The following is a 22,606-nucleotide window of genomic DNA, read 5'->3' on the forward strand; positions in this document are numbered from 1 at the left end:
TGGGGAAAAAAAATTAATTCTTGGATTATTTTGGTTTGCCTCTTGATACTTTCATTGACACAAAAGCTTTAAACCCAGTTCTAAATTGCTGAGGGCTTTAACAAGATTAGCTGCAAATGGGGGGTCCGTGACTTATTAGGGCTCTGGGATCAGACGAGGACTATCTGCGGCTAACACAGATCTTTTCTTTAATTACATATAATGCATAAAACCCCAAACTTCCTAGTGTACAGGAGCTCTCGATCTAAGCTGCTGCTCCTTGTTGACCGCAAGATGCAATCTTCCTTTTCGTCTTGGAAAAACATGAGAAAACTGTGATTAGGAGGTGTTTGATTTTGCTCTTGAAATCTTCAACAAGTGTCGTCTTCATCCGCAGAGCTTCTTTGATGGCTGGGACTGCACAAAGAAAAAAGACAAAACAAAAGGGAGGCATGACACCTTGCTGGGATGTAAGTAATCAGAAAATGTTTAGAAAATCAATAAAAACACAGAAAATGTTGTGACAGTTGTATTTTCAATATTTCTTTGCTCTTTTATTTTTATCTCCCTCAGATGATCGACACAGAGTGAAGCTCCACCCTCTGTTGGGAGACCCCAACTCAGACTACATTAACGCAAACTACATTGACGTAAGTCTGATGCTGCTTTTCTGTTTTTTCCTGTCTTGGTTCAATATGGGACACAAATAGCCTCTGCCGAGTCTCTATCTCTCACACTCTGCAAAGCCTCAGTCCATCTCTGTCATTCCTGTAAGCCCACCAGTCTGCTGCCCCACTTTCACCTGGAGGCTTTCATCCAATCAGACACCGTTCCCGCCAGTGTTTTGCCAAATGCCATGGTTGTCAATTGCCACATTGGATCCCTGACCCAGACTTACCTGTGCCATCACTTTTATTAAAACAGAACAGGATAAATATATTTAATGCTTTGCAGAGTAGATGAACCTTTCTGTACGATGCTACAAATCCCCCTAAATTAAATAGACGTCCCTGTCGTCATTCAATCTCTGGATGGGCCGAGCAGAGATGATCCTTTCCACTGTTCACCTCCTGTCACACCACATGCAGTCAACATTTCTCACTTATCATATGAAATACATGTGTATGTTGCTAACGTGTCCCATTCATATGTGTTGTCATTCATTACAGCTAGCCGAGGCTATATTTTTTACTGAGAAAACAGAAGTGCGTGTGCTTAGAAGGCAGCAGTTAGTTATTAATAAATGATTTAACCAGGAATGTGGGGGAAAAAAGCAGAAACTTGTGTTTCAGTTTCCCTGTGAATCCTCTGTCATAGTTGTGACACTGCTGTTCGTTTGAGAAATGTCAAGGGAAGTCTGGCAATCTGGATCTTGCAAAATTTATTTTGCACACCTCTCAGTGGGACTACTGTAAGTATGGCAGACTGTAAAACAAAAGAATAAAAGAGAGAAGTGCTTATGTACACCCAACTCCATTTGAGGATGGTTAGAGTTTAAATAATTCTTCTTTTTTTAGGATAACAGTCTGCCAGACATTTATAAAAGATATACATTAAAGACAAATTATGTCATTTTTAGTTCCTCACATTGACTTGATTTTGGGTGAATTCTACCTTTTGGCCAAATCGTATCATTAAATGTTTGACACTCTGTACAGAAAGGCCAGTGGTGAGATGCTTTTAGAGAGTTCATTACAATGAGAGGGCATTAAAAACCTGGCCTGCTGTTAGGCTGTAGTTATTGTGAGGGTCTCCATTAGCGTTGAGGGCACAGACATGCGGGCATTAGAGGGAAAACACCACTCAGCAGCCACTACAGTGTCAGTGTCAGTGATGTTACTCCCTGACCCAGCGAGATGAATTGTAAGTACTCAGCCGCAGTGGAGCATATTTTGGACAGCCTGTGATTATTTCACCAGAGGTTAAATGGAAAAGTTTTTCCTCCCTCTGAAACATTATCGTGCTTTCAGAGCAGAGGGGACAAAGTGCTGGATCTCTGTTTTCTCTCTTTGTCGCTTAATGACTGGTTATTTGCATTTTCTTTCTGATGTGTACAGAACTTTGCATATCTGAACCAGCTTCTTGTAGCATTTGCAGACCAGAGAGAGCAGAGCAGTGCTTAATGGCTGTTGCTACTTTGCATTTTATCTGCATCAAGAGTTTTGGGGTGTTCGTGACAGTAAACAAACACACATTTACAATATTTATTTAAATTCTTAAACTCTAAAACAGATGACATTTACCCAGCAAAGAAATTGAACCTAATGTCTCCATGGGCTCACCTCATAACTGGGCTCAACAGGCTCCTCCCACTTCAGGAAGATACTCTTACACCATTACACTCTTTATCCATGCTGGGTTAATCTATGTAAATATTGTAAATAACAAATAGCAGTAATATCTTGTTGTTCTATGCATAAGAAGGCCCTAAAAATACAAAGATTTTCTCAGTTTTTGCTTTAAATTTCTACTTTTTTCGTCCAAATTTAAATCTGTTCACTTGCTTTTCACACAGTGTTGTTGGGCAGTGTTCACGCAGAAAAAAAGGTGATAAGTTAATCAATAGGAGATTAGCAAAAGCTGAATCTGCGGGTGCTTCAGGATTAACTATGATTACACTGCGCTTCGTGTGATTAACCCTCTCTTCCCATCCTCATGACGATTGCATACGCAGCCAACAATGTGCGCCAAATCCTACGAGTATGGCTAGCTGGGATACGCAGACAAGGAGGACACTCATCTGTCATGCCAGTGTTGAGATATGCATGCATATGCAATTCTGTAGTGACAGGCAGTGCAGAGAGGGCCTTTGTTGTTGTTTGAAAAAGTGACAGACAGTGGTGTAATGTTAAATCCTTAAAAGCAGTACAACTCCTTTTCAGACATGGGATATGTTACACTTTTGGGCTTTATCTGCCTGTTAAAGTGACAGCATTGTGTTATAAAGATCTAATTCCCCTTTATGTTACTGTTTCTTATGGCTTCAGCATGTGCAAGGCTGTCTTACATTCAAACATTAAGGCAACGAGTGCATCGTGCTGGTAAACGAGTATTATTTCTGAATGAAAAGAAAAAATGTTTTTAAGTTCATGCTGTTTATACTTTTACAAGGATTCTGTGACGATCTGAGCAATTTATAAAGATGTAGTCATAATCTTATAGTACCTATCTGGTGATGTGATGTGAGGTCCAGGGTTTCCATTTGGATATGACGATGACACGATCAGACGCTTTCAGATTAACAGGACGGGAGTGCATGTCTGAATGACTTTCTAGCTTTCATCTGGACTCAAGACTGCCTCCTGGTAATGAACTCTGGCACGGATAGTAGCGTCGTGCATGTGCACGTTGTGCAATGTTCACACTTACCAAACAGTGGACAGCACCTTGATAGCAACACTCGCAGGCTTTTACAAGGTCTGATCAAACTGAACTTAGTCATCACATATTCTAACTAAAGCAAACATGCTTTTTTAGTGTTTAAATCTTAATAAATCATACTAAGTCTGCCTTTGTGCCTCAGTGAGATTTTATGAATTTAAATCTGTAAAAAGGTTTTTAGTGTGTATATTACAGTGAAATTAGAGGAAGCCCTTATTTGATATTACTTGAGTCATTTTCAGTTCTGTTGTAAGCTCGACTGTATAAAGGAAAACTTCAATATGGGCTAATTTAAATGAAAACTACTCGCTTGCTGTGAATCATGACACTTTTTTTATTGTTCTTGTTGTTTTGGTTCTGGCTCAGCCCATTCACTTCCCACAAATAAAGCTTTTTTAATGATCAAGCCTAAGAAATAAAGTATGAACCAATCTTGTTTGCATTTGAAAATATCTCTCTTACAATGGTATAGTTGTCTGTTTTCTAGAAATGGTCTGTCGCGGGTGGTGGTTGAAAATTGTCCCAAGGGGCACACAAGAAACTGAGACTGCTGTAGAGTCAAATTAGGTTATTTCTGTAGCTTAATTTGAACAGCCTCAGTTAACCAGAGTGCTGTAAAAGCTATATAAAATATACACTTTATGGAACAGTCACTAATTAAACACACTAGAAGTCAAATAAAACAGGTAAATAAGGCTGTTTTTGTATGAAAAATAAGATTCCTCGCTCAACTAGACCCAAAAGCAAGGGAGAAAAAATAGGTTATTCAAAGTGTTTTCAAATGATAGAGACACTGTGCAGCTCTTATGTAAGAAGGTAAGTTATTCCAAAGATTAGGAGCCACCACTGAAAAGACTCTGCTTCAAAGTCTGGATCTCAGAATGTCCAAGAGGAGTTGGTTCGTAGACCTCGGTGCGCTGGTTGGATTGTACGGTTTCAAAAGTCCTGTTAGGTAAGGCGTGCACCAATAAGCTTTAAAGTGATAAATATTAAGCATAATTAGCTCCGGCCTAACGGGAGAATGCTTTTTCCTTTTCTTTTTTCCTCATTGCAAATCGGTAGCACAGCTGTACTCGGCTTTGTTCATGAACTGACTGCCAAAGACTAAAAGTTAAAAAATGAAAAGAATTTTTGAGTGTGGTATCGAAATCTTGTGGCTAAATAAGTAACTAACACACCACATTCCGTTGTTAAGTGTTATATGCAGTGCATGAGTTAAAGCAAATGCAGAATAAAGAAGACATCATCTGGTTATGCAGAATAACTGCAGGACTACCGCCCTGTTTAACTGTGCATCATGAATTTGCCAACAAGAGCAAAATGCTAAATAAGCAGAGTACTAATATAAGCTTACTAGCTGCTTTGAATTTGCGAGATGCAATGAAAATACTGTTTGCATAATTTTAAAGCCAAATTCAAAAGGAAAGAAAACACAAATTTGAACAAAAACACAACTGAGAGATAAGAGAGTTGATCAAACAGGATTGGCCTTAGGTCACTGATTCACACAAAGTCATTGCGCTAACACACGATGAAGCTAATTCTTGCTGTTCTCTCATCAACACCTATGCACACGCAGGCTTCCCTGCTGTCTCTAACCATACCTCCTAAAGCTTCTTTCATTAACTAGCCTATATGTCTTCTTTTCTACTTCCCACCTCACTTCCTCGACCTCGGACCCTGTAGATTCGGATTAACAGGGAAGTAAGTACTTAACTGCTCGTTCTTCTGCCTGCCATTGCTCTATTTCCCCTTTCCCTCTACCCCCTTCCCCCTTACTCTTTCCACTGTCCTCTATCCACAAATGCTCAAAGGTCAGGGTGTATCAGGTTAGTGCGCATTAAACCAATCAAATGCAAAAGAAATGCCCTTTTTAGCTCATGATTTTAAATGAACACAAAGAGATGTGTCCTCTCTCTGGATGGAGGATCTTCGGTTGTTATGGCAACCGTCTCATATGGAGAAAGCTTGGCATTCATGCTGATAGAGTTTGGCCAGGGCCTGAGAAATTGTGGATAGCAGGCCTCACAGCACTGGTCATCCATCTCCATTTCAAACATGTCCACATTTATCTGAGTGGATGCGATTCAGTTTAGCAATCCGTCAGCAATGTGGATGGACTCAAAATATTACGAAGATGCCCTCTGCAAAAAGATAAAAAAATAGTGTTATCAACATGGATTGCCTCATCATACTGATTTGATGAGAGCCTGTGGGCTTGGCAGTCTTCTCAGATTATTCCTGACCTGCCTTCTCCCCCTCCACGGACTCCTGTAAGTTAAGTAATTGCAGCATCAATTATCATTCCAGCTGCTCCTCTCAGCAAACAGGGAACCATCTATGCAGTTTTCTGGCTGATGTTTTCATACAATCTCAAGGCAGTTGTCTCCTTTCGTTTAAAAGGTTAGCTAAGCAGTGCTTATTTCCAGGAGGACCTCCTTTGAACAGTTTGCTCATCCTGAAAAGGGTTTATGCTTCAAAGTCCCTCAGGTGGTCTTTGTCATGTTTATCCCCCTCAAGGCTGTAGAGGTGACATCTCATTGTTCATTCATATTCAACCCATACTCGCCATATGAAAATGTCTGTCATCTATATCAAATGTTGTCACATCCTTTGATATAAAGGTTTTCAGAAAACTTTGCTGTGTACTTTTGATTTTCTTCTTGAAGACTGCTGGTGTCGTGCATTGATTTGTAACGTGTGCAAGACACGGATCCAGCTGTATGGCTTGTGACAAGTGGAAGAATTTCAGGATGAAATTTCCTCTTGGGTTGCTAATTCGTCGCCCAGTGCATATAGCATCTCCAACGAAAATTGATTTATTTTTATGAGTAGGCACTCCGAGGCAGAGATGGCTAAATAAACCGGACACCTGAAATTTAGAAATGCACACCTGTAGGTTCTTTATCATATCTTTTTAGGCATTGTTTGCTTAGCTAGCCTGACAAGCTGAATAAATAGCTTATTTTAGGGATGTCAGAAGTTTTTCAAGAAACGGCGCTTGTTCGTCACGTGTCTGCGCAGTCAACGAGGGTAAAGAGGCGGTCTGGAGGCGTCAATAGGTTAGACAGCAATGACGAATTAGACAGAAACCAGGCTTTACAGAGGGGAATGTAGGGAACAAGGGAAGGAAGAGGGAAGCACAGAGAGAGAGAGACACCCATACAGCTGTGCCTATGGTGCAGATCGCTTACTCAGCATGTCATCCCTCTTCTCTGTTTCAGGGCTACCATCGATCCAACCACTTCATCGCCACTCAGGGTGAGTATCCCGGCAAGGCTGTGGTGTGTAATTGTGTGTGCGGGAATTCAGTACAGCGAGTACCTTTTGTTGAAGTTTAATAAATTGAAGATGATCCAGCCAACGATCCTACTCATGCACAGTCCCTTGCCAAAACCATCTCTCTGCCAATTTCAAAGGTGATAGTGTGACTATCAAACCGTGGAGCCTGTGTTAGGGAAGTCACTGAATAAATTATGAGTAGAGTTGAATAATTAAACACATTAATTATAGCTTCTTAGCCTCTGTGACATGTGGAGCGATGTGTTCATTGTCACGCAGAGAACCTTTAGTTCAGTTGCTGTCGCTCAAACGCACTTTTGCTTCAGATGGTCACTTGGGATCTGCAGGAATATGAGCGTTCCCTCTTAGGAGGAGCAAGTTTCTAGGGAGCTCCTATCACAGAATCCCTAAGGGTCTGCTCATCCTCTGCCCGCACCTCCTTTCCCTCCTGTTAAACAGATAGAGGCAGATGAAACGTAAAGGAAAGAAAGAAGATGTCAGCTGCACTTTCCTGTTTCAGAGCTTTTTCTTCCTACGTGATCCCCGTTTTTAAAGCTGTTTTTCACTTCCTAAACGTCTCCTGCTCAGATCCTGGTGAGTGACTGGCAGTCCCCCAGGCTTTCATCATCAGCTACTGCTGTTGTTTTGTCACCCATTGCCTCTTACTTCTGCCTGCCTGGAATTTCCAATAACTTTATTGATGGCACAATCTCGAAAGATCAGTACCCTGCCATCTGAGAAAGGACACTTAGGTCGCAATAATACAAAATTTCACAGCAGAAACTCCGTTATTGAGAGGGCAGGCTTTGATGCTGCCGTTTTTGTCTCTTTCTCTGTTATTTCTTCCCTATTCCCACTAGGTCCTAAGCAGGAGACTCTCTATGATTTTTGGAGGATGGTGTGGCAGGAAAATTGCTTCAGCATCGTCATGATCACTAAGCTGGTGGAGGTTGGCAGGGTAAGTGATGTACACTCTCCTTTTCCTCCCCCGTCCCTGTCACCAATCAGTGTTCAGAAAAAGACCACATTTATCATGAGGGGACTTTTTGGTGTCAATATGAAAGGCGTTTTATGCGTTTGCAACCCTGCTCTGCATGGAAACTCCAGCCTAAAGGCCGTTATGGTTTATTGATGATGTGATACCACAAGCATGTGAAAGGAGCAATTAAACACTTTTGATGAAAGTGGACAAGAGAAGATCAACACTACTTTCATTTCTGTGCGCCATGCTCCAGGCAGCGGTGAGTTAGCACTGACTGGAAAAAAACGAGTACTGCAGAAAGATAATATCTGGTGAACTGGAAGCTTTTTGGACAGATTAAACTAAATGTATGGTAAATGACTAGTTTTAGAGGTGCTGACCTGCAGACTTTGTTAGCTTACGCTACAGTCGCACGGGAGACAAAACTACTGGAGCCGAGTGCAACGTTGCCCTTTTGAAATGGTTGCTTTGGAGACAGGGGCCAGTGCTTCAACCACTGGCAGTCACTCGCCATCATCAAAGTGGCTTTGCTGCGTCAAGACGATAAAATGGCAGGCTCAGTTTGCAAATAAATGGGGGGAAGTTGGCAATTACATGCAGTATATTTGTTTTAATATGGCAATTAACTGTGATACGTCAACACAAATACAAATCTGTTCCCTCCAATATACACAGAAAGTCACATTAAAGACAAATTCAGTTAATTACATTCAGATTGAGTCACAACTTCATAACTGAAACAGAAACTCCTCCACACATAGGTAGTTGCTGCTGGATGGTGATTTAAGTGGAGAATAACATCCTTGACAACCTTGCTTTTATATGGTAAATGGACTGGTCTTTAAATAGCACTTTGCTGCTCTACCTAAGCACTCAAAGCGCTTTATACAACTTGCTGACAATCACAAACAATCGAAGACCAACTAGGGGTCAGTGTCTTGACGTAGGATATTTGGCATATCCTGGAGCAACCAGGGATTGCACCACCAACCTTCTGATTAGTAGAGGACCTGCTCTACCTGGGAGAGAGAGAGAGAGAGAGAGATCATTATCTGGACGTGTAACCAGAATACAATCAGCTGAATTTCATCCCCTACTGCTGAGAAGCACAGATTGACTTAGATTGATTGCAACATGTTGGCAATCTGTCTGTATTTATAAATTCTATGCCAGTTATCTGCAAACTTTCACCGATGTATCTGAGATTGATTGCAGTCAGTTCAATTCGCACAATGAGTGTTTGGAGACACGTTGCCTCCCACCCGGTGACCCCTGCAATTGCCTTGTGATTGAAAGCGGTTGGTCAGAAGTCGAGGGTGTTGCGGCTCAACCTTTGGGCAACCAGTTGGTCGCTGTTACAAGTTGTAACAGGTCACTGAATGCAACAAAGGTTCAGTGAAATCTTTGTGCAGCCACCATTCTTGTTTGCTTTGTTTTCTTTCCTAATCACAAGGACATTGCCGTCCTATTTTTACTCTGTCGTGACTCAGCCTTTGTTTGGACAGTACCAGGCAAATTGTTTCCTTCCTTTTATGTCATTAAGCCAGCCATCTGCTTCTGGTAGATTTATTTAAAGATTCTGGTGGATTTATTTAAACTGCCTGTATTTAACACACATGCAGTTTATTGTGCGATTTCATGCCAAGCTAATGCTGCAAAACACCAAAAGAGAATATTTCCCTGCTTATCTGGCTTGGTGATAGCAACTTACTGTATCCTATCATAATTGTCTCATTTACCTCCTAACCAGTTAGACAGGGAGGTTATTTTATTGATCCCTCATTTAGCCTGCTGCTGTGTTACAGCAGCATAGTATAGTCTACAATAAACAATAAATTAACAGCAAAGTTGTGCCACAGGCACCTAGTAAGGGTCATTATGGGAGAGTTCAAACATTGATACATACAACAGTGATAACAACAAAAGAAAAGCTAAAATGAGGTTAGTTAAAAAAAGCCTGACATTGTGTAAGGGTGGTGCAGATTGCATTAATCAATAATATGTACACTATAAATCTAAGAAAAACAGCTGCATGACGGTTCAAGGGTAAATTATTAAATGTCTTAAGCTGCAGTCAGACAGTTATATTTACTTTTTCAGATTGCTGTTATGCATTTTCAAAAATAAAGGAAGTTTCAAGATGTGTCTTAGAAATCTTCAGATAAAGCGTGCAGTTTACTGATGTTATTATGTTGTAGTGTTTGCTTTATTCTGAAGCCGAGTGCACCCACGGCTTTTTTTCTGCCTCAGAGACGACTTCTATTGCTCCAACACTGGGCTGGTTCTGTTAGCTAGGGGGCAGCTGGGATGAATATAAGGATACTTTGTAAACACACATCAACAGCAACTTGTTGCTTTTAGTAAGTTAATTTTAATTTGTAGCTTTGGCTGACCGCACATCTGACAGAAACAATATATTTAAAGTATTGCCCAAGGATGGACCAAAAGTCCTATTGAATTTTACTTTTATAAATGAACTCAGTCAATTCCTTGCCAAAACTGTTTAAAGATGGCTTTAACTTTCTGTACCATGTTCAGAAATCATCACAAACCTGTCTCTGTGTGCTACTGTGGAGTTTTTTGGTGAATGCATGCATTTCAAACATCATGAAACTGCAGTTCTTGCAAATGCATATATACAGTATTCCAGGCAACAATCTAGAGCTGCTGTCTGTGAACACGCTCTGCTTGCTATACTTAAGCAGTATTATTTTCTACCCTACATAAACATAGTTACTTTAAATCCCACCTTAAATATTCCAGCCTTTTCATTCGAGCCGGGAGAAACATATACTGTGGCGGATGGTGAAAATCACACAGTAGTCGTTTGTCCAGTTTGGAGAAGTGGTCTGTGTGGCTGAATCCAAATAACACATCCATTAAATTAAAAAGAATTGCCTCCATTGTACTGGGTGGTGGTACAATAAAAAGATTACTGCCCTGCTGTTCATTATGTGATTATTGTGCTGTTCTTCTCTTTGCTCTCTAAGATAAGATATCTGCAAAAGAACAGGTTGTTATTTTTTTCTTCCACATCATTTGAAGTGTGGACCCCCCCCCCCCCCCCCCCCCCCCCCCCAAAAAAAAAAAACCAACATTTTTTTTAATAAATAAATAAATAATTTTTTTTTAACTTGTTAAATTTCACATCATTATATTTCTGTTCTCGTTAAACCATGAAATTGAGTACTTCATGTTTATTATTATCATCTCATTATTTTGAATAGTGTTCATGCATTTTACAATTATCTCCTTTACTTTGGAATGAATTGTTGAAAATGGCTTGGTTGTGTTTTTAAAGAGTAGTATTTTATTATGCGCTCTCTCTAAATGCAGTGCTTTCATTTCAAATGTCGCAGGAAGGATTTTAGTCCCTAGAAACCCAATACTGACACGAGGAAACATGCTAGGGGGGCTCTTAGATTTATCTAACAAACCCTAACTTAAGCCTTCAGACCATTACTCTTCATTTTAGGAAGTAAAGATGACTGAGCCTCCAGTGTCTTTTGTGAAAAGATTTGAGAAAGATCTTATACATCCAATGATCTTTTGCTTGAGTTAGCGCTGCCTGTCAGTGGGAATTCAGCAGAGAGCCGTCGGTTCATGATGGAGTCTATAAATGCATGGCTTGTGCACAAAACCATAAACCAACCCGCTTAATCCACTCAATAAAAGTGTGGGTAGTGATTTCACGCAACACAGTGAGCCATTTGTTAACATGCTGATAGTATATAAAAGGAGAAAAAGAAGTTTAAAACTTAAAAAATAGATTGTGTCTTGACTATTCTCTGTCTGCAGACTGACTACTCTCACGTTTTCTACAGTTTTGCAGTTCTGAATATTGTTTAAAACTTCGCCTTCGCGTTTTTGAAACAGGTGAAATGCTGCAAATATTGGCCAGAGGACACCGAGATGTATGGTGACATCAAAATCACTCTTCTTAAGACAGAGACACTCGCTGAATACACAGTTCGCACCTTTGCTGTGGAGAGGGTGAGTTTTGCATTTCTTTATATTCTCAGTTTGTGATTGCTCTTTCCTGGTAGAACATCATCTGTGATTACTCGTAAACACATTCCTTTTATCTTGTTCTGTTTTTGCTTCATCTCTTTCTGTGATTCACCAATGTAAACACAACTTAATCATGTTACCTGGCGAAGCAGGAATTTGGATTAGAAGTAGAGCATTAATAGAAGGGATTAGATACTAGATGGGGTTTGCTGATGGACACGAGGTCCATGTGTTAAACTGAGAGGAATTAACACCAGTAGCTTTGTGGATGCCCCTGCTGTCTTTCCAGCATAGCTGTTACAGTGCCGTGCCCCTGATGGCCTCCATCCTGTCAATCTCCTGGGGGATCTCTCATTGGAAGGGCTCAGAGCAGTGCTGGAGTGACAGTGGCACAAACACAGCATTATCATCACACTGTCACAGTCATTCTCCACGGGCACAAACTGCTGCTTATTCAAATCGGCATGAGTTTGCGAGCTGGTGACAGCTTGTTTTTCATAGCTCTTTTACTTTCTTTTTTTGGATTTCTGTCTTCAACAAATCTTTGCTTTGCATTGCTTTACTTTGTCATCTCTGTATGGAAAAAGAAATTGGGACGTGACTGCAGCAGCCTCCCAGAAGAAAAGAGAAAGCTGCTACCCCTCCTTGAGCTCCCTAGAGCCTTAGTAATTCCTTTCTGCACATCTGTCAGATTGCAGCTGCTCCTAACATGTGGGGCCCAGAGGCCTAACTGTCCTAGAAGACCTAACGCCCCGCGTAAATAATGTCCTGGGTGTCCTCACTCTGAACCAAAAAAATTTGTCACATCTATCACAGAGGGAAAAAGTCTCTGAATAGTTTGTAGCATATCTTCTGCGAGATCAAGGCCTGTAGGCTATTGCTAGCATTAGAATGCCAATGGTTTTTGTTTTTTCCCTGAACTACTAACGTGCACTGTGTTTCCGTTAAAAGAGAGGATACTCGACCAAGCATGAGGTGCGTCAGTTCCACTTCACATCCTGGCCTGAACACGGGGTGCCCTATCATGCCACTGGATTGTTGGCTTTTATACGAAGGGTTAAAGCTTCTACGCCACCTGATGCTGGCCCTGTCGTGGTTCACTGCAGGTACCGTAAGCCCTTGCAAGTGCTATATATATGTTTTAATAACCTTTTGATAAACTTTTGTATTTATAACTGTTATACATTATGTTGGCGTAACAGATATGTATAATCTCTCTCTCTCACTAAACCGCTGCACTCTACTATAAGATATCTATGTGTCGCTCTAACATGGGCATGAATGTGATGGTAATTTTGCGCTTTTAAGGATTTCTTTCAACTTTTTTTTCTTCGGGGTTGGAAGAATTGTACAGCAAACATATTTAATGTTTTTAAAAATCAAGAATTGAGTTTGCAAGTTTGAATTTATCTTGGATTTTCTCTGATGCTCACAGGGTCAAATATATTTATATATACGTCCCCACTAATAGTTCTGACAATAAACGTCTGACGATAAGACCTTTCTCCGGTTTCGGCTTGTTCATGTGGGCAGCCAGAAATTTCAGTTGAGCTTGAAGGTGACAGTTTTGAAGCAGAGGCTTCATTCTTGTTTGACAACTCCACAGTTCTTCAAGTTTGTTTCAATGTGGACATTGACTGAAGTTTCCAGCAGTTTCCAGTTCATGGTTCATGTAGGCTTGAGTCTTATTGTTTGAGTTGTTCCTGAACATCCTAACTTCCTCTCCTCTGGGGTGGCAACTTTCTTCTTCTAAACCCAGGTAAAGTAGTGACACATCCGAATAACTTGTTTGATCTGATGATCTTGTATTATGCAGTTATTTAGAAATGGCTCTAAGAATACTTTCCAAATTGCGTAACTCTACAATTCACCTTCTTAGATCTTCACCGAGGTCTTTAGACTTTCCCATTGCTTTGAGTATCAGCCAGTACAGTGACTCCTTTCAAACAAATCCTTTTTATACTGCAAAGAGATAATGTGAGTTGTACTCCATCCTGATCATTACTGAGTAGTTAATAGGCAAGTTTAGAGACATCTTAAAATCTTAATCACCAATAATTAAAAGATTTTGGGGAGTATGTCTATATTTCAGCCTATATGTATACCTTTGACCCTGTGTAGATGAGAGAAAATCCAAAATAAATTCAAACTTGAGCAGCCATTTCTTGTTTTTTAAAGCCACCAAAGATGTATGCTGTCCAGTCAATCCCATCTGGAAAAAGAACAGCTCATTAAAAGCCCCAAATTACAATGACATTCATGCCCATGAGTGTATGAGAACTTTTGACCCATGTACTTGCATTTTGTAGATATATAAGATTGGGCAGATCTGTCACATTCTTAGCCATTTAAACAATATTGATTACTTATTTATAACACAATGATTATATTATGTTCCATTTGTGCCAATGGGTCCCTCATATCCTATGCACAGACCTTTAATGTTTTAAGACACAATTCCTTATAAAAGATGGTCTTTCCATTGCAGTGCGGGGGCAGGTCGCACCGGCTGCTACATTGTGCTGGATGTCATGTTGGACATGGCCGAGTGTGAGGGCGTGGTGGATATCTACAACTGCGTCAAAACCCTCTGCTCTCGACGTATCAACATGATTCAAACGGAGGTGAGGACAGCAGTGCAGCCAGGAAATCACAATTTCTTGCACATGTCACATATTTAGCAGGTGACATCTCGATCCTTAATATAATCTTCTCAAACCCCCCCAGAAAAGCCAAGCTTGTAAAAATTCCTTTTTTCCTTCTGTTGTTTGGGAATTCAAAAAGTGAGGGGGGTACATTTCCATACTCCCACTTCTAGATGTATGTAAAGGTCACGGCTAAAGTTTTAGAGAAAAGACTGTCTCTTTGTCAGTTTGCTGTGTAGGCACGTGCTGTTCTTTGATGTGCACATAATTTGCATTTTTACCTCTTATTATGTAAATCCAACGTTGACTTGGCTGTTTATTGCATTTGTAGCTATTTGCAGGGGCGCACTAATTAAATGCACACTGCATGTGTTTGTTTACAAATAAATATTTATTTATTCTCTAGCGGCCTTGATACACCACTAACATTAAAGCACATGTTTAATTCAGAACAAGGCGGGTTATGAAAGATTTCTCCCATTCTGACTATTATTCGATTATTTATTTACAACTACTTACGTTTCTCACCTGCTTCTGTTTTAACCTGCGTCATTTGTAGTGTTTAGCATCTGGTTGCTTACAACCTTCAGATAACATATTTTGATGTGTTATTCAAAAGCCAGAACGATGAACTAAATTATGTCACCTGCTGTCTTTTCAGGAGCAGTATATCTTCATCCATGATGCTATTCTAGAGGCGTGTCTGTGCGGAGAGACGGCCATCCTGGTGAATGAGTTTGCTGTCACTTACAAAGAGATGCTGCGAGTGGATTCTCAGAGTAATTCCTCTCAGCTTCGAGAGGAGTTTCAGGTCAGTGTTGCTGCAAAGTCAGAATGAGCCATAATAATGATCCACTGTGTACAAGTTAGAAGTCATTTGTAGTTATGTAGTGTAGGTTTGCTCAATTTAGTTAATATTGTTTGGCTGATATTCAGATAGTAGCACAGTCACCGGACATGCACTTACTTTTCTTTAGCTGAAAGTAAGATAAATGTATCTCACAGGTTGTGAGTTTCAGGCTGTCTGCCAATGCTTTAACTCCAGTGCTCTCTCAGCATCTCACATTCAGGCTGTAACCAGTGTTCCCTAAACACCCTCGCCTGCAGGCAGTTGATTCAATTCAGTTCAATTCTTTTGTTCTTTTTTTTTAACATATATCACCAGTTCACAACAACAGTCATCTCAAGGCGATTTTTATTGTAAGGTAAAGACCCCAGAATATTCGAGAGAGCACACCAACGATCAAACAGTCCTTCCAGCTACAGCAGGCTCAGGGAGAGCCAGCCATGTTCTCGGGGGAGTGAAGTGAAAGTGAAGACAGAAAGGACCAACATAGAGACAACTCAGATAATAAACAGAAATGAGCATGAGAGAGGAGACAAAACTCGATCACAGACAGAAATTTGGGCCACTTTAGTTATGTGAAAATAGTGTATCTCACGGTTCAATAAGCACCGTCAGCAACAATAACATGAAGCTGAATTGTTTTCTGTATGACTTTGTTAGTCCACTCGTCATTATAAGATTACTTTATTTCATTGAGGTTTACAGGCATTCATTTATCCACAGCAATCAAACCATCAATCAGCCGGAAGTTTGGACCTTGGATCATTGCAACACCCTGATTTTTTTTGGGCCATTCTGTTACAGAATTGCTGCTGTGTTTGAGATCATTGTCCTGTTGCATGATCCAGTTTCAACCAAGCGTTGGCTGTCAAATAAATTGCCTAACATTTAAGTCTAGAATACGTTAGTACGAAGAGGAGCTCACGGTCAACTCAATGACCGCAGGGCGCCCAGCTCCTGTGGCTGCAGAACAAGCCCAAATCATCACCTCTACCTCCATCTGTGACAGTTAGTATGAGGTGTTTGTGCCGTTGTGCTGTGCATTATAGTCAAACATCTCCACTTTGGTCTGTCCAAAGGACATTGTTCCAGAAATCTTGTGGTTTGTTCAGATGGAACTCAAATTTAGGTAATTTCCAAGCAAGTCATACTTGTTCAGTCTTTTTCTAATTGTACTGTCATGAACTTTAACATTTAACATGCTAGCTGAGGACTGCAGAGTCTGAGAAGCAGCTTTTGGATCTTTTACAGTTTCTCTGAGCACTGCACGGTCTGACCGTAGGGTGAATTTTCCTGGGATGTCTGCTTCTCGGAAAGAGGGGACATCCCACGTGTTAACACACTTAAACCCTCCAGAGCACCAAAACATGTGCTTTTACAGGTGCTCACGATTGTTGATGATCAATTAGCCAAGTGCAGATGATTAGCAGCACCCGGCTGCTACTTACCCTCTTAATTCTTAAAGAAACAGGAAGGTGCCGTTAGCATTTCATCGGACAGCACTGTCCCGTGAAAACTTTCTTTTTCACATGACTATTTTAGCAGGTGTTTTCAGTGTGCCTGGATTCCACTGCGTGGTTTCCCACAGGTTGAGAATATATTCACGGTAATTGCAGCTACACCACACAGGTGTTCCATAAATATCTCACATGCAGTCCACTTTTAACCAAAATATGTGAACTGCTCATCCAAACAACTTCAAACACGCCTGTCAGATATGAAGGAGAAAGGATGAACGGTTGTTTGGGAAAAACAAATAAACACACAGACACGCATGCAGAGACGAAGATGCTCTTTGTAGCGCACACATCAGTTCGACAAAGAGCGCATAAAGGAACAGACTAATAGATATCTCTGCGTGGCGTGTTTGCATCTATAATGTATGTGTGCGTACATGAAACATGATGTTAGTTTCCATTGTTATTCTTTGCCACTTATGTCCCCTCGAGTGGTTTAAAGGAATGTGCTCTCAGAAGATTTTATTAGGTTTTGATTAGGAGACAGGAGAGCCAGCTGTGTTCCAAAACGCTTTACCTGCTTCATTCACCTTCCTCTGCCGCTCGCTGCTCAACCAGCACACACTGTGACTTAGCATTTCAAAGTGCTTCTGAAAAAGACTTGCGCTTCTCCTTATGATTTTGTGCCATTTAATCCTCATAAAATATGCATATTGTATAAATTATGATGGATGTATGTAGGGAGCAGTTACCTTTTCATATAGGAAAGTGTTTCACTCCCTGCTTTGATCCTGTAAACTTCTCTGTCAGGCATTGATGCTAAAAGCCTCCCTACCAACCAAAGAGCTGTGTTTGCCTTTTACTCTGTCATCCTGTGGCTAACAGCCAATTGGTAGCACTGAGATCAGCAAGTCACAGATCTATTATTGATGCTGTACATTAATTATTCAAATATTTTTTTTCAAGTTGTTTAATGTAATAATGATTAAATTCATTATGGATAATTAGTATGCAACATTTCTTTTTTATTTGTTTTATTGCACTCAGCTTTGTTACGCAGTTTGCCAATCTTATGCTTTATTCCTTTTAAGTTAGTTTGCTGATGCTCAGTGTATCAAAGACTAAACCAATTACCATCATTGGTCTTTTTGTATTCTCTTTTTTCCAGTCCTCCCTCCTCCTGTCTCGTTCACTTCCTCTACCTCCTCTTTCCTAAGATCTCAGACTTCTCTGCAGTGCCTCATCACCCCTCACATATTCCACTTTTAAATGGTTTCTCAAATTTCACTTTATCCTCACCTTCCTCTCACCTGGCCTCTTACACATTTCCATTTTCAGACGCTGAACTCTGTGACTCCCCACGTGGATGTGGAGGAGTGCAGCATTGCTCTCTTACCCAGAAACCGAGAGAAGAACCGCAGCATGGATGTCCTCCCGCCCGATCGCGCCCTTGCGTTCCTGGTCACGACAGAAGGGGAGAGTAACAATTACATCAACGCTGCTCTCGCTGACAGCTTCCACCGGCAGGCTGCTTTCATTGTGACCCCTCACCCTCTGCCGGGCACCACGGCCGATTTTTGGCGGCTGGTTTTTGACTACGGCTGCACGGCAGTGGTCATGCTCAACCAGCTAAATCAGTCAAACTCTGCCTGGGTAAGGTCAAAGTGTTAGGTACTTTTTATTGCCATTGATTTGTTGACACTGAAAAAAGAGAGAGATGTCTTAAAACATTTGAGATCTGACACACACACACACACGCATGCGAGCACGCACACACACAGAGGAGCCACTGTTTGCTGTGCAAGTTTTTACTCTCAGTCTTGGGGTTGTATGAAGTTTATTCGAGACTTTCCCTGACATCCCCCGCCTGTACAGTTTCTGTATCTTACTGTGCTCGGGATTAGTTCTTTCATGCCATTTTGTTGGGCTTTGATCCCTGACCACATTGATCTCAAGGCATGACTAGATAACGCTCGCCCCAGTTTTTCCTTCCCTTCTCAAGCTACATCTCTGAAGAATAGGCTTGCATTACCCTCCAGCCACATCTTAGATTTTTTTTAACTAGCTCACATTTTTTCACGAGCATATAATTTTTTTTAAAAATAATTTGGTTTAAATTATTTTTAAACCAACAATATTAAAAATAATTAGGGGAAACATAATGAGATTAGTGGTCATTACTTGTCCTTTTTAGCCTTCAGGACTTTTAAAGTCTTTGCTAGGCTAAATCCTGAACACTAGCTATTTCATGTGGTTGGAGCAGGTGAATAAGGGCTTAAGATGACATTAGGCAAAAAAAAAGAAAAGAAATAAACTGTCATGGAATTTGAACAGATAAGATCTGTGACTGCCACACGTTATTGCCATTTTCTAAAGTCTTAAAACAGAACCCACGGGGAGCGCGGAAGGCTAATTAACAACAACAACAATATGCTGAAAAGTTATTATGGATTTCTCTACCCCAGCAGACCTGTCTTTTCCATGTGGTCATGCATAATCATATCTTTCACATAGTTTCTTCTGATTACGACATAAGAAATCATTATAAGCATTGAGCAAACATGAAGCGTGTAGTTTGCTTTTGTGTCCCTAAAGAAAAGTAATGATTTCACTCTTCAAGCCATTTGTCAGCTGGAAGAAACAGGATTTAATGAGCTTGTGGTAGTAATATAGGAAACCAGACTGAGAAGCTGATCAAATGTAACTCCTCGAGTTGTAGCAGAAGGAAACGCATAGTCTGTGAAAGAGCCAAAAGCTGGCACAACCTGACTGCATTTTGTTGGAATTAAGCTTAAGGAGATTGGCAAGCTTCCAGTCCTTAATGGCACATAAATAGTTGTGCAGAGAGAACGAGGTTGCTGAATAATTAAGCTTGCGGGACAGGTACAACTGGGTCTCATCAGTTTGGCAATAAAGGAAGAAGAAATCTTTGCAGTCCAGTAATGTAGCCCAAGGAAAAGCATTCAAAACAAGTGAGAACAGTCCTAAAATAAGGATGCAGCCTACAAGAGTCAAAAACAATTTAAATACATAAGTCTGCAACACAAAGTAACGCTGGCCTTCATCAATTTATTATTAGTACTGCTAGAAGGACAATTTAAAGTACTTGTGTATAGTCTCATAGTACCTTGTATTTACAGTCTTGCATAATGAATATGGGCATGAATAAGGAGTGAGTTGCAGAGTTCACCTGTAAAAGCCAAAGGCACTGAAGATAATAGCTCACGCATTCTCCTTTCTGTCCTTTAGGCATCAGATTTACAAGGTTTTCAGTCCGTCTTTAAATATTAACTTTGTGAAATATGTATTACAGTGCATCAGATCCTTGAAAAACAGGCGTTTGGTCTAAGATGGAAAAAATTGAAGAAGGAAGAAAGTAGAGCCCAAACAATACTGGATTTATAAATATATATGCTAAGACAGAGATACTTATTATTTTTATGACTAAATGTGAAAGCTACCAAATGCAGTTTGTAAAAACTGTCCTCAAGCGTTAAACTATCAGTATAACCTCCAAAGCCGTGATGAGCATTGCTAAAATGTTAATAAATGTTCTGAATATTTCATCTTTACTGTTGGTTTACACATGTTAAGTGGAGAATAGGTGCTGTGCTGTTTTTTTCTGGCTGTTCTTTGCAGCACCTTATCTAATCTAGACAAAATAAAACAAATGCAATGATCCTATTCAATCCCACTTTTCATCCACTCCCCTTTAAAAAGTTTTCATCTCGTTTCTTTCGGCCCGTGGGGTCTTGTCTGAAAATTGAGTTATAGCCACTTTAAGATGTCCACTGCAAGATCTTGTTATAAACTCTGTTATAGAGTTCATTTGCTGGGCTGCGGTGCTCTGTCTCCCTCTTGTTGAAATCTCTTAAAGCACATTAGGTCTCTCCCTTCGCAATGCTTCTCTAACTTCTCTAACTAACACTAGTGTGGCTTTTTAAATTCCATGAAAACACACAGTAACCCAACTGCTGCTTTTATTTTAATAAACACCAGCAGCAATTGATAATCCAGAGGTCTAAGAACAAGTATTATGGCCACAGCTACATAAAAATGCATTTTCTTTCAAGCTCAATCACTAATGAACTCATCTCTGCCCATGTTGTTTGTGCAGCCATGTGTCCAGTACTGGCCGGAGCCTGGTTTACAGCAGTACGGGCCAATGGAAGTGGAGTTCCTGTCTATGTCAGCGGACGAGGACGTCATAACTCGTCTATTTCGAGTCAAGAACGTCACGAGGGTGAGTCATTGTCATCCCAAAACAGCCAGCGCAGGACATTTTATTGAGCTCGATGATATTTCACAAATATTAAGTTAAACTGCTTTAGAAATGTATGAGCGGGAGGTTTTACCTGCAGTACATTCAGAGCCGTCACCTCTAACGTGCACCTGAAAATCTAGAGAAGTATTACAGGTGGTTTAGATAAATGTTATACATCTAACATTTTCTACAATATCCTTTATGGATGCAAACTGAAACTCGGGGTTTCACATGAGACTGTATTTCCGTATAGTGTGCGCTTTTGCGTTACTAATGCAAACACGGCAACACTTCACTAGTTTACGCCTCATGGGACAGAAGAGTTTGTCAAATAAGTCCCCTTAAGAAAATACACTCTATACGAGAGCCAGGAAATTTGTATCGAGCACAATGGCAGATGAGTAGAAGTTTTATTCATAGACTTTATTATACGTACTACAAAGGACATTCTTTTGATATTCAGCAGTCCAGAAAATTGAACCAGAGCCCCCAGTGCTTCCATCAAACATTCCCATGAGAATGATTTTTATTATAAGAATTTTCTTTTTCGTGAAAAACATGCAAGAGGAAGCCATTGACATGCATGCCATAAAGGTCAGTCTTTCGCTTTTTCAATTTCTTCTTGTTATTACCTAGATAGGTGTCTTCCCTCTCTTATGCGCGCGTTGGCATACTAAAAAGGAACCTTTCATCATTGTGATGCCTGCCATATTTTCAGTTGCCGTCTACTCTTTTCGGCAGCAAAGAAGATTTTCTTTTGAATTGCTCATAAACCTCGTCACACCTTTTAAACAGTGCAGCGTTAGGTAGAGCTCTGAAAATAGGCTAGAAACAAAAAAAATAAGAAGGCACCAGTGGTTCTGTCATAGTCGAGGAAGCACAGTGGAATGTTAGTTTGGTCTTTCCTCAGCTGAAGAGAATTCCCAAATGTGTTTTATATGTAGGACTAGAACATTTTCACTTCACTGTGTTGGCTGTTTGGTTTGTTTATATGTAGTTATGCGTGTTTTATGCTCAGGAATTTACATACGCACATGCTTGCATTCTGCTCAGGATCAAAATCAACCAATTACTAAAGAAATCTGTATGCAAGGCGTTTCCCCTATGCCATTAAAAGCAGCACGACAAGCGGTGCCCAGAACTTCCTGTCTTGATTGGCATCCTCACCTCCTGTGTCGACTGCCCCCGTCATTCCCCTCTCTATCTATGGCACCTCTTTTCTACTCAGCGCACATCACAGTCAGGGAGAGGGCAACTTAACACAGCATGGAAGGAATACAATCACACAAAAATAACGCACACCTCTCCCTCACTCAGCCCCTCTCTGTGCATTAGTGAGTAGATTTCCTTTGCCTGACAATGATATACAAGGGTAGTGAGTAAAAGTCAAAGGAAGTGCATTGTAAGCATATGTACGGATATGTGGTTTGTACAAAAAAGAGCACACTGTGTAAATCCCGCTTCCACTGAGGCAATTCCTCCATGCATCGTCGGTGTCTTTGCCGGCCCAATTTGCATGACTTACAGTTCTCCGCTGGTCCTTAAGTATTGGGTGAGATTCTACAGGACAAGGTTATGAACACACAGGGACCTCTTTCAGACACAGCGCGGGCCCCTCTTACTCCCACAGACCCATATATCTCAAAGTCAGGCTGCTGAGTGAGCACAGCGCCGAATGCCAACACACAGCCTGGGGAGCACTCAAAAGTAGCTTCTAACTGGCTACCACACAAGATGTACAGAAACACCCAGAACAAT

General features: G+C 40.6%; 1 protein-coding gene across 2 annotated transcripts in view; it reads left to right on the top strand.

Annotated features, from left to right (window-relative positions):
- The window catches only part of ptprub (protein tyrosine phosphatase receptor type Ub), a 208,062-nt gene that overhangs the window by 176,705 nt on the left and 8,751 nt on the right, over positions 1-22,606 (top strand). For both annotated transcript variants that reach the window (XM_085422202.1, XM_085422203.1), the window contains 10 exons: positions 377-449; positions 553-629; positions 6,585-6,621; positions 7,503-7,600; positions 11,501-11,617; positions 12,587-12,741; positions 14,124-14,259; positions 14,942-15,091; positions 17,923-18,237; positions 20,702-20,827. In XM_085422202.1, the coding sequence (XP_085278328.1) occupies positions 377-449; positions 553-629; positions 6,585-6,621; positions 7,503-7,600; positions 11,501-11,617; positions 12,587-12,741; positions 14,124-14,259; positions 14,942-15,091; positions 17,923-18,237; positions 20,702-20,827 (1,284 nt within the window). The remainder of the gene's footprint in view (positions 1-376; positions 450-552; positions 630-6,584; positions 6,622-7,502; positions 7,601-11,500; positions 11,618-12,586; positions 12,742-14,123; positions 14,260-14,941; positions 15,092-17,922; positions 18,238-20,701; positions 20,828-22,606) is intronic.

This window comes from Rhamphochromis longiceps, linkage group LG11, assembly GCF_057381845.1.
Source record: "Rhamphochromis longiceps isolate RC_006_pf linkage group LG11, R_longiceps_female_GT1.1, whole genome shotgun sequence".
NCBI classification, from domain to species: domain Eukaryota; kingdom Metazoa; phylum Chordata; class Actinopteri; order Cichliformes; family Cichlidae; genus Rhamphochromis; species Rhamphochromis longiceps.